General features: G+C 41.0%; 1 protein-coding gene across 3 annotated transcripts in view; it reads left to right on the forward strand.

The window, feature by feature from the left end:
- The window catches only part of PTPRM (protein tyrosine phosphatase receptor type M), a 943,724-nt gene that overhangs the window by 803,380 nt on the left and 127,320 nt on the right, over nucleotides 1-13,024 (forward strand). For all 3 annotated transcript variants that reach the window (XM_064294704.1, XM_064294702.1, XM_064294703.1), the window contains one exon: nucleotides 10,066-10,153. In XM_064294704.1, the coding sequence (XP_064150774.1) occupies nucleotides 10,066-10,153 (88 nt within the window). The remainder of the gene's footprint in view (nucleotides 1-10,065; nucleotides 10,154-13,024) is intronic.

The raw sequence follows: 13,024 nt of genomic DNA on the forward strand, positions 1-13,024 counted from the left end.
CTCTGAAGGGAGGAAGAAAGAGAGCTTGTGAAATTTGATGAATTAAAAAAGAAAACCAAGTAGATTGCAAGTGCCTCCAAGGTGTAGACCCCGTACATCCCCCATGAAAACGCTGCCCTAGGTGGTATAGGGCACGTCTAACCAAACAGGCTCAGTCCATTAAAATGGCAGCCAGAAATGGTTGCAGGCTTGTGGCCCATGGCCAGGGTGACTTCATATGAATGGAAGCCCAGTGGACACAAAGCCACCCACGTTTGCCCACCATCTGTGGTAAAGTGGAGAGCAGAGTCAAAGCCAGAAAGCCGGGGCCACAGGCCCCGGCTCTTCAGCTACTGGCTGCATGAGCACAGTGAGCCACTTAACTCCTTGAATCCTGTCTGTCTTATCTGTACAATAGGAATAAAAATGCTTACCTGATGAAGCTTCAAAAATACCATAAACATGCATTAATAAACAGAGAACATGGCATTTCTGCATAAATACCCTATATAATACCCCATTCTAAAACTCAGCCACTCAGTTCCCAGAAACTGAAATATATTATTTTAGGCTGCAAATCAAAAAAAAAAAAAAAAAAAAAGGCAGAATGGCAGCTACATGACAAATGCAGCTAAGATTATTACCCCTAAATTCTGCAAAATTTGAAATTGGATTAAGTGGCATTAGAAAGTGCTCATTTGAAGTGCTTAGATTGACAGCTGTTTGCAACCTTTTTAAAAATGAGTGTTGAATTTATACAATAATACATAAGATAATGCAATTCTTGTGTATAAATTCTTATTTCTGCCCAATACTCACTTCTCACAGCCTTTGAAGCATCTTTCTTTTTTTTTTTAATCATTTTATTGTGCTTTAAGTAAAAGTTTACAAATCAAGTCAGTCTCTCACACAAAAACCCATATACACCTTGCTACACACTCCCAATTACTCTCCCCCTAATGAGACAGCCTGCTCTCTCCCTCCACTGTCTCTTTTCATGTCCTTTTTGCCAGCTTCTAACCCCATCCACCCTCTCATCTTGGTTGCTTCCATGTTTTTGCTATTGTAAACAGTGCTGCAATAAACATGGGTGTGCATGTATCTGTTTGTGTAAAGGCTCTTATTTCTCTAGGATATATTCCAAGGAGTGGGATTCCTAGATCGTATGATAGTTCTATTTCTAGCTTTTTAAGGAAGCACCAAATTGATTTCCAAAGTGGTTGTACCATTTGACATTCCCACCAGCAGTGTAGAAGTGTTCCAGTCTCTCCACAGCCTCTCCAATATTTATTGTTTTGTGTTTTTTGGATTAATGCCAGCCTTGTTGGAGTGAGATGAAATCTCATTGTAGTTTTGATCTGCATTTCTCTAATGGCTAATGATCATGAACATTTCCTCATATATCTGTTAGCTACCTGAAAGTCTTCTTTAGTGAAGTGTCTATTCATATCTTTTGCCCATTTTTTAATTGGGTTATCTGTCTTTTTGCAGTTGAGTTTTTGCAGTATCATGTAGATTTTAGAGATCAGGTGCTGATCAGAAATGTCATAGCTAAAAACTTTTTCCCAGTCTGTAGGTAGTCTTTTTACTCTTTTGGTGAAGTCTTTGTATGAGCATAAGTGTTTAATTTTTAGGAGCTCCCAGTTATCTAGTTTTTCTTCTACGTTCTTTATAATGTTTTCTATACTGTTTATGCCATGTATTGGGGTTCCTAACGTCCCTATTTTTTCTTCCATGATCTTTATCGTTTTAAATTTTATATTTAGGTCTTTGATCCATTTTGAGTTAGTTTTTGTGCATGGTGTGAGGTATGGGTCTTGTTTCATTTTTTTGCAGATGGATATCCAGTTATACCAGCACCATGTGTTAAAAAGACTGTCTTTTCCCCATTTAACTGTTTTGGGGCCTTTGTCAAATATCAACCGCTCGTATGTGGATGGATTTATCTCTGGATTCTCAATTCTGTTCCATTGGTCTTTGTATCTGTTGTTGTACCAGTACCAGGCTGTTTTGACTACTGTGGCAATATAATAGGTTCTAAAATCAGGTGAAGTAAGGCCTCCCACTTTGTTCTTCGTTTTCAGTAATGCCTTATTTATCCGGGGCCTCTTTCCCTTCCATATGAAATTGGTGATTTGTTTCTCCATCTCATTAAAGAATGTCCTTGGGATTTGGATTGGAATTGCATTAAATGTAGAATAGACATTTTTATAATGTTAAGTCTTCCTATCCATGAGCAAGGTATGTTCTTCCACTTTCGTAAGTCTCTTTTGGTTTCTTGCAGAAGTGTACTGTAATTTTCTTTGTATAAGTCTTTTACATCTCTGGTAAGATTTATTCCTAAGTATTTTATCTTCTTGGGGGCTACTGTAAATGGCATTGATTTGGTGATATCCTCTTCGATGTTCTTTTTGTTGGTATAGAGGAATCCAAATGATTTTTGTATGAAGCATCTTTCTTGAAGCATCACACGTGCCTTGTGGCTGCCTTTGTCTAGGACATTGGATGACAGTGATTAGAGACCACTGATACCACTGGGCCACTTTCGTGTAGACACGCCACTCTGTGGCCTGCCAGGCCGTATCAGGCACCTTCAGTTGTTTTAGTGCTATAAAAACCCGCTATAGTGATAGTTTATATGGACTTAATAAAATGCTGCTCTTGGAAGACCCAGAAAAGTGGTATGGGCAGAAAGCAAAGTTCAGAGACTTTACACGCCCCAGTGAGTTCATTTTCCTTCTTTTGAGGTGATGATTTTAGTCATTTAATGTGCCCCGTTTTATTCATATGAGAAGGAGAAGAAAAATTCCATTTCAAAAGCTTCAGAAGTACTCCTGAAAGGTATGCTGACGTTGTCTGCAGTCTCAACGTGCATACCTTTCTTGTTGGCAGTTTTTCTGTTGAGTAGGGCTTGTTTTTTTCTTCTTTTTTAATATCTGTGAGCTGTGGCATTTTTCACAGACTCCATCGTTTTGGAGTAACACTCTCTTAAGGTGGGCAGCCGAGATATGTAATTACATCCTATGGAAAATTAGGGTGGTGTGAGGGGTGGGGAGGAGGTTAGTGAATCACAGGAACATGTTTTCCATTCAGAAAAAGATGGCGGTGTGCAGGATGTTGAATTTCCCCGTGCTCTAAGCCTGTGCATCTGAGAGCCTAGAAGTCGTTGTTATTCACTGGAGCCTGCCTGCTTTCATTTTTTATTGTCTCAGAGACTTATTACTCTTTTGGATGTTTCCCAGGTTTGCTGCCTTTTCTCACTATATATGAGCTAAGGTAGTCAGAGGAAACACTTTAATTACATTTTAAGTAGAATAAAAACATAAGCATATTTATGAACATTCTAACGGAAGGCACAGTGAGGCCATTAACTTAAATCCCCAAAATACATAAAAATGTTTTTTTCTCAATAAAAAGTCCATAGTTGGTGTTTTAAATTGGATCCACATATTAAAAAATCTACCCTAAACACTAAATATTGCCTAACTGTATATATTGCATTTAAAAATTCCTCCTGTAAAAAGTGTGCTGGGAGCGGGCCTCTCCCCAGGCTCATCCTTCAGTCACTGCTCCTCATGTGGGAAGTCACCAGCTGCTAAATGACCATTTCAGCCATGCTTCCATCACCACCATTTCTGCTCCCTCTTATTGGGCCCCTTTTTCAAAATCACGCCTATGTTTTGGCTGGGTTTGATTTCTATAAACCTGCTCATAACTCTTGTCAAGAAAAAATTATGAGGTAGGCGATTAAGATAGTTCATCCAAAATCAAGCATGAGTTGGAGATTTTATTTGAACATAAGGGAAGATGAGCAGAGAAGCAGAGACCCCTCTGGGAGCCAGAAGGCAGAGGTTGGCACCTGCTCAGGGGACCCTCTGACTCCTTCAAGCAACAGAAGTAAACAAATTTGATAGGAGCAGTTCTTATCTAGACACAACATGAACTATGTGGCGAGTACTTACTTCCCAAGAATACTGGTTCACAGTAGAATTCAATAATTCTCAATACATTTAATAATTCAATTTATGTAATTTTAAAGAACATGTCTAAATTTTGACCTTTTTAAACATTAAAAAAAAAAAAAAAGAGTCCCTGGGTGGCACAGACAGTTGAGCCCTAAAGGTTGGTGATTTGAACCCAGCCAAAGTCGTCTCAGAAGAAAGGTCTCATGATCTACCTCCAAAGCTCAGCCATTGAAAGCCCTGTGGTGCGCAGTTATGTTCTGACACACATGGCGTCGCCGTGACTCAGAGTCTACTCAACGGCAACTGCTAAAGATAAGAAAAGATAGCTGAAAAGCCTTTTGTTCTAGTCCTAAGAAAAAGGCACAGGAGAAAACCTTATAATACGTGCATTGACTTTGCTTTATTTACTAAAAGATAATTGAAAAGTCAAAGTATGTGAAATAGGACATAATAGAGTGATTGCATTGCACAATTACGGAGAAGCTAAGGTGCTTCATTTTCCTCAGACACATTTTGCTGGTGGGTTTTTTTTTAATTAGTGACTGTCCATCTGTCCATCTCACGGTCTGCCATGGGCTTCCAGGATGTGGAGAGAACATTGGTCTCTTAGGAAGACGAGGTATGAAGGAAGTCCGTTCCTTGTCTCGAGGGCCACTGATCTATCCCAGGCTTGCTGTGGAACCAGGGATGAAGCAGTGTTCTCTCTAGTGCTCATGGCCTGCATTCCTGCCCTATTACTGCCCTTGCTCTGAGCATTCCCAGACCAGGAAAGCAACCAGGGGCTACAAGGTGAAGGACCCTCATGTCATGCCATCACTTCTCCAGATACCCAAGTACTCAGGTATTGTTCTGAGCACGTGAGCTATAAAAAAAAAACTACAGAGTTATATTTTCTACTAGAAATGTAAGCAGTTCAACCTTTGTCCTACATTAGGAATAAGAAGGAGCATAAAGTCTAAGGTAAGTGGTTCCTCAAATATTTTGAAAGTGTAACGGTAACAAAAAGCCATGATATTTAAAACAGGATTCATCTTAGAAAATAAAAAATAATCTTCATAACAAAAGGAAATACAGCCAAGGCAACTGAGTTGGAAAGCCCTCCCTTTCATTCTCTCTGGGCTCCCCGTAGGTACTTTGCGTATTTTCCAAGCCAAGGCTCTGGACACGTGATCTTAAGCATACAGATGTGTTTGTTGACTACACTGCTGTATGACTGGAGGCAGAACCTTTCCAGAAAACGCCAGACATGGTCGCCATATGCACAGGGAGTCATCTGTGGATGGCACCAGTCCTCTCGTCGCATTCTTGGGGCAGCTGCTTTTCAGTTTTTTGTTTTGTTTTTTAAAATACACACTTTGGCACTCACGGTGATTGCCTCAATTCCTGGACCGGAAGGTGGGAGACTCACTGCCAGAACTCCAGCTTCTCCAGCAGACATCTATCATAAGAGATAAGAAAAAGTTTACTCGACGTCTTTATGTTTTCTTGTTGTATGCCTTCATACAGGAGCCCTGGTGGCACAATGGTTAAGTGCTCAGCTGCTAACCAGAAGGATGGTGGTTTGAACCAGAAGGTTGCAGGAGTAAAGGCCTGGCAATCTGCTTCCGTAAAGATTACAGCCTAGGAAACCCTATGGGGCAATTCTACTCTGTCATATAGGGTCACTATGAGTCAGGATCCACAGCACACAGCAACATACCTCCATGTAGATATAATCTACAGATAGAAAGCAATTGCTGGCTATGTGTATTTAAATGATTTAATAGTGTTTTCCCCTTAAAAGCCATGTAAGGGGAGGGGGTACATGTATCAAGAGTCGGAAGGCTTGTTGGTCTAGTCCAGGTTGGCCTGTTACTAGCTGGTTTTGGCCTTTCTGTGTCCCAGCTCCCTCATCTGTAAAAGGAAGGATGAAATTCCTCTGTGCCTGACTTGTAGTGAAAGGCAGTTGAGATGGTGGACTTGCTGCTGGTTCTGTAAACACTCATCGTTGCGTGCCTGTGCCTGGTGCTGTTGGACATACATGGAGTAACCAAAGATGCAGAAACTTGGGCCCCACCCTTGTGAAGACATCACGGGATTGGAGTGTTCAAATGTTAGGAGATTGGTTATTGTCCCAATTGCTGATTTATGTCTGCTTCCTAGTCACCAGTAGACTGAAAACAATCAAATTAAATGGTTTTAGAAGCAAGGACTCTTGGAAGCCCTGTGGTTACCACACACTCTAAAGAAGCACAGCTGAGGTGTGAATGTTTATACCATAGTAGAGCATCTGTTTGTCTACGTGGGAAGAGTGTCTCAAGGCTCCGTGGGGCTGTGCCTCAGGTGATTCGGGAGTGGTTCCCTCTTCTAGTCAAGCACTGACATTCTTCCCCTGGCTGTCGGTGTCTCTCTCTGTCATCCTAGTTAATGGTAACTAGTAGTCATGGATTTATTAGAGACTTTGAGGTCGCCCTCCAAGTCGGTTATCTTTTTCCATCTTTCTACCAAAAAAAAACAAATTTAATCTGAAAACTTTTAGATGGGTGGAAAAGGCAGAGGGAAATCATGACAAACTTGAAGTAGAATTAAATTGTTATAGGGAAAGTTAAATAATAGTTATTACTCAACTGTAAAATAATTGTCATTCATAGAGTAACAAAGACACTATTCAGAAAGAGTATCCGACTTTAAAATCCCTGAAGCTATTTTTAAATGCATATTTTTTAACAAAATAGAAGTTACGTGTTTGAATAAATCCCCTGATCACATAATAGTCTTGTTCTAGATGGAATTAACTGGTGATTTTTTCTGCTAGTATTTTTATTGTCGTAATTAATTAGTCAGTAAATGATGACCTTAGTGACCAGGCAGTGTTTCCTTCGGTTGTACATGGGTTTGCTCTGAGCTGGAACCAGCTTGACAGCACCTAACAACAGAAACAATTTATTAATAACCGGAAATATTTTTATTTGTATTTGTCCTGCATTATACAGTATCTTATCCTTCAAATAACAAAGTACAGTGTGAACCTATTAATCTAGTCAATAAATTATGACCTATTGACCGGAGAGTGTTCTGTCATGCATGGGGTCACTATGAGTCAGAATTGACTAGGCGGCAGTGGATTTGGTTTTGGCCTTTAAAGTACATCTGGTCCCAGTCTGCCATAATTTTTTTTTAAACAATAAATATAAAAGTTATTACAATAATAAGGCATCAACTATACTAATGACTAAGATACCTTCAGTTAAGACAGGCAATTTAAAACTCTGAGTTATTAAATTCATAACCGTTGTTGTTAGGTGCTGTTGAGTCGGTTCAGACTCATAGCAACCCTGTGCACCACAGAACGAAACACTGCCAGATCCTATACCATCCTCACAGTTGTTATGCTTGAGCCTACTGTTGCAGCCACTGTGTCAATCCATTTCTTTGAGAGTCTTCCCCTTTTTCACTGACCCTCTACTTTACCAAGCACGATGTCCTTCTCCAGGGACTGATCCCTCCTGACAACATGTTTAAAGTATGTGAGACGTAGTCTCACCATCCTTGCTTCTAAGGAGCGTTCTGGTTGTACTTCTTCCAAGACAGATTTGTTTGTTCTTTGGCAGTCCATGGTATATTCAATATTCTTCGCCAGCACCACAATTCAAAGGTGTCAGTTCTTCTTCGGTCTTCCTTATTAATTATTCTTCAAGGTGATATCTTTGCTTTTAAACACTTTAAAGAGGTCCTTTGCAGTAAATTTGCCCAGTGCAATGCATCTTTTGATTTCCTGACTGCTATTTCCATGGTATTGACTGTGGATCCAAGTAAAATGAAATCCTTGACAACTTCAGTCTTTTCTCCATTTATCATAATGTTGCTTACTGGCTCAGTTGTGAGGATTTTTGTTGAGGTGCAATCCATACTGACAGCTGTAGTGTTTGGTCTTCATTAGTAAGTGCTTCAAGGCCTCTTCACTTTCAGCAAGCAAGGTTGTGTCATCTGCATAAGGCAGATTGTTAATGAGTCGTCCTCCAATCCTGATGCCACATTTTTTTTCATAGAGTCCAGCTTCTCGACATATTTGTTCAGCATACAGATTGAATATATATGGTGAAAGGCTACAACCCTGTCACACATCTTTCCTGATTTTAAACCATTGATTGAACAACTGCCTCTTGATCTATATACAGGTTCCTCACAAGCACAATTAAGTGTTCTGGAATTCCCATTCTTCGCAATGTTATCCATAATTCGTTAAGACCCACACAGTCAAATGCCTTTGCATAGTCAATAAAACACAGGTAAACATCCTTCTGGTATTCTCTGCTTTTAGCCAGGATCCATCTGACATCAGCAATGATATCCCTGGTTCTACGTCCTCCTCTGAATCTGGTTTGAATTTCTGGCAATTCCCTGTTGATACACTGCTGCAGCTGCTTTTCATGATTATGTTTGTAATTTTTTTTTTTCTGCTCTTACATGTTAGAAAATAGTATTTGCTCCTGTTGTTTTGTGCATGGATGGGCTGATGACAGGGCTTGAAAGGGAAAGTGGGCTAGAGCTGGAAGCGGGCTCATTCCCAGCCAGTGGTGCTGAGGGCGAGCAGTGTCAGTGCACAGCAGGTCACCACAAAGGCACAGCCTCTGCAAACCATGCAGGATGAAACCTGCACAAGGTTTCTAAGTGTTGGAACCCCTCACACACTAAGCTGTAGATATCAAGCTTTATTTTGAGATCAAAACTAAAACCTGTTTTAACCAGATATCACAGCCAATCGTTCATTCAATAACTAATTATTAAATTCCTACCATGAGGCATCAGCCTTAGGGCAACAAATATGACTGAAAGCAGCCCCTGGCCTTAGGGAGCCTGCGGCTCCCAGGCACAGGCGCTCCTGTTAGCAGCCAATGGGCAGGTGCTGTGGCCGTAGGCAGGTAGCCAGCCAGGGGGTAGTGGAGGACCTGACCTAGGAAAGTCTGTGAAAAATCATATTCTCCCACAGTAGCACTTAAGGAGCAATTTAACTGTAAGGAAAAACTGAGCCATGAAAAGGAATGAAGAGAGTAATCAATGAACGTTGGTAACTGGTAGAAATGGCCAAGGTGGCTGAAGCCTGTGTGGAATAGAGATTTGGGGAGGGCAGAAGAGCTCGGTTCTAAATGGAGCACGTGGGAAGTCGTGTGGACATATTTGAGGGAGGATGCGACCGAGCATAGCATGGCTGCTGAGCCTGCAGCATTGCCAAGGGGGCTTGATGCAGTCGCTCTGCCTTCATTTTGTCTTCTCTTTCCTCCTCTTTCCCAGTCGGTGCCAAGATGTTTAAGGGTAGTTGTGTCAAAGACAGAAACTCAGTTCTTACTAAATCTTCTTGCCACCCTCCTTCTTCCCATAACCTCCCTATAGACTTGACTGCAGAAAAGTAAAAAGTAATATAGATTAAAAGTGGAAATAAAAGTATCAGCTTTGTTTTCTTTTATTTCATTGGTCAAGTTATAGCAGAGGACATTTTTATTATAACTTAAACAGAATATATATATATCTGACTAATAACATGAAGATTAAAGACCTCAGGCCTAATAATGCCAGATCCTTAAATAAATGGACATCTAAGCTCCATTAAAAATGAAGAGAAAACTCTGGCAGAGTATATTATAGGATTTCAGCCTTGAAGTCATAAAGTCATGAAGTCATAAAGCTTATCTGCTTTCACAGTTTTAACCAAAAATAACCTTCTTTCAGTTAGAAATTTGGAAGAAAAAAAAGATACCTTTATGTCTCCTAGAAGAATATTGAAAAGTTCTAATGTAATCAAGAAATGTAGACAAATGTTAAATTTTTCTATGTTAAGTATTCAGGTAGAAGAGGGATGAACACTGAACCATTTTTACTAATTTTACAGATAAATTGTAGGTTCTTCTCTTAAGCCCTCATGCCTGTGTGTATGGGATAACAGCTAAAAGAAAACAGTCAGGAAAAGCTAAATGAAATAGTTAGGATATGAAATAGCTTGATGATCCTTTACCTCATTCCTGAGAACATTCTCTTTCCTTTCTGACCCTTGTTCTGCCTTTTTAAGGACATCCTGTGTCGTTAAGACCCATGTGTTTACTGCACCAAATTGGAATTCTTCATGTCGCTTCTCTCTTTCTTCCAGAGCTTCTTTGAAGGGCAGTCTGCACCATGGGACTCCGCTAAGAAAGATGAGAACAGAATGAAGAACAGATACGGGAATATCATCGCGTGTAAGTCTCGGCAGTGTAACTGTGCTGTTGTGTACCTTCCTTTTCGCATTGGTAATATGGACCACCAGCCTCATGCGGTGAGAATGTACAGTGCAATTTCTGCCTTCATCCTCCAGAAAAGCTCATACTAAAGAAAGGAAAAACTATCTGAATACCCCCGCTACATCCGTGCACACTTGCTGTGGGGCTAGCTTTACTTTTAGATATCAGGTTTGGGTAACATAGGTAAAGTTAAAATGCCGAGAAAGAAAAGGCACTTTAGGAGGGGTAAGGCTAATAGTCCTGAGGTTCCCCAGTTACTCCAGGAGAATGAGTAGAAATGATGTTCTAGACACAGCATGCCTTCATGCACAGAGCTCGAGTGCTCTGCAAACACTGACTCATTAATCCCCCAGACACTGGGGTCGAGTAGGCCGGTAATAGCCCCATTTTAAGGACAGGAAACTGAAGCTTAGAAGTTAAATAATGGTCCCATATCACAACACTCATTAGCAAAGAGCTAGGATTATAGCTCAGAAATTCCCCGTTACCAATTCATAATGCCTTGGATGGTTTTTAAATCTAGCCAGAGCTCATAAATGTCCTGTAATGATGCCGAGATGCATGGTAGATTGATGCACCTGCTTCTCCCGGGCTCACGCCATCCGTCCCACGTTCAGCTGCTGTAAGTCGTGCACGATAAGGCTACAGCATGCACGGCCATACTCTGGTAGCCTAACAGAATCAGTGCTGTTTATAAAGAAGGTAAAGTAAAACAACAAAAACGCACAAGAATAGGGGTAAAGACACTCTAGCTCATCATGCCTTATTACTTACAAGACAACAAACTTGAAAAGTTTAGATATTCCCAGGGAGCAATGTATTATTGATTGCCAAAGGGCAGTTAAATTTGACTTGCCTGAGTTAACATTTCCTGTTACAGCAGTACGGAGTCTGCAGCAGCGCTGCCCATTTGAATTTTCTGTGATTCCAGCAATGCTGACATCTGTGCTATCTAGTACAGGAGCCACCCACCACGTGAGGCTGCTGAGCACTTGAAATGTGGCTAATGGGACTAAAGAATTAAGTTTTTAATGTTATTTAATTTTAATTATTTTAGAGTTAAACACTACATGAGCCTGGTGGCTACCATATTGGACAGCACAGTTCTATGGAGTGTTTTATAAAAAAAAAAAAAAAAAAGGCGGAGGGGTGGGAGGCCTTTTCATATAATAGGAAACATCCCGGCCAGGCCAAGCATGCCCTGTTGTCTCTTTGGCCAGTAGTAAAGCCAGTCCACTGGTCTTGCAGGTGACAGATGCCAGTTTCCACTGTAGTTCTATGTGATGGCACAGTGCTGTGCTGGAGACACATACCATATTTTTATGCAAATAACATGTGCCTTCTATGTTTGTTTGCCAACCACAGCCCCCTGAGGTATTTTTCTGAGTGCACTATGCTAATTTTTTTACAGCAACATGAAAATATCTCAAGAGAGTAAGGCACAGTTGGCAAACAAACAGAGAAGTTGTGCGTTATCTGGGTAAAATATGGCACTTAGTCTTGTAGAGGCTCAGGAAAGGAAAACATCATTTCTGCCCATAGAGTAGTCATGGGAAGAATCAGTTGGCCTATGTAGGCCCTTCCAAATTCCTTCAAATTCTCTGGGAGCCCACAGAAGCTTTCAACTGTTGTAAGAACCCAGATTTTTCCTTTCAGGAGTTCTTTGAGGTCTGCAACAAACTCTCAGGGGATTCACATAGATTAAAATGAGAATTCACAGTAGTCTCTGGGCCTCCCTTCACACACAAAATTGACAAGGATGTTGGTGAACCATTGTCCTCAGCCATTCTAATATCCGGGCTGGCCTTCTACTGAGCATCCAGAAGGTGGCTGCCAATGGGTGTGATTTTAGGAGTACAGAGAGATCTAGCTGACCCTTGTCCTTTGAGTCCACTCCTTCCTGGCATAGTTTAATACCTGTCCTTGGCAGGCACTTGACAAATATTGCTGAATGATTAATGAAAATGATAGTAAAAGCAAACATTTACTGAGTACTCACTGTGTGCTAGACACCATTCTAAGCACTTAACACTCTAAGCACTTTACATGTATTAACTCATGTATTCATCCTAGCACCACCATGAAATAGGTAATCTTACTATACCTATTTAACCAATGAGAAAAATGAGCACAAAGAAGGTAAAAGGACAGGATTCAAACCCAGGTGTAGCTTTTATAACCACTGCCTGATGGCTCCACCACTCATCTGTCAGTTTGTCATACCATGGTGACTTGTGTGTAGCTGTGATGCTGGAAGCTATGCCACTGGAATTTCAAATACCAGCAGGGCCACCCATGGCAGACAGGTTTCAGCTGAGCTTCCAGATTAAGACAGACTAGGAAGAAGGACCTGGCAGTCTACTTCTCAAAAAAATGGCCAGGGAATGCCTTAGGAATAGCAGTGGAACATGTTCTGTTGTACATAGGGTGACTATGGGTCGGAACTGACTCGATGGCACCTAACAACAACAAAAAGCCTAATGGCTGGATGGAGAGTTGTTCCCCACCAGCTGCCATTAACAAGCCAGTGTCAGTGACAAGGGGCAATGTAAGGAGCCAATAGCCACCTCCCTCCCCTACTTCATTGCCTGCACCAAGAAAAAAAAAACCAAACCCACTGGCGTACAGTCGATTCTGACTCATAGAGACCCTGTAGTACAGAGTAGAACTACCCCACAGAGTTTCCACAGGGCACCTGGTGGATTCCAACTTCCAGCCTTTTGGTTAGCAGTCATAGCACTTAACTGCTATTTCGTCTTCTCAGCCCACCCCAAATAAATATGCAAATTAAGTAAAACTGTATGCTTGTAGTTCCTAGCTTCAAGGCAA

The sequence above is a fragment of the Loxodonta africana genome, chromosome 11, assembly GCF_030014295.1.
Source record: "Loxodonta africana isolate mLoxAfr1 chromosome 11, mLoxAfr1.hap2, whole genome shotgun sequence".
Taxonomy (NCBI): Eukaryota; Metazoa; Chordata; class Mammalia; order Proboscidea; family Elephantidae; genus Loxodonta; species Loxodonta africana.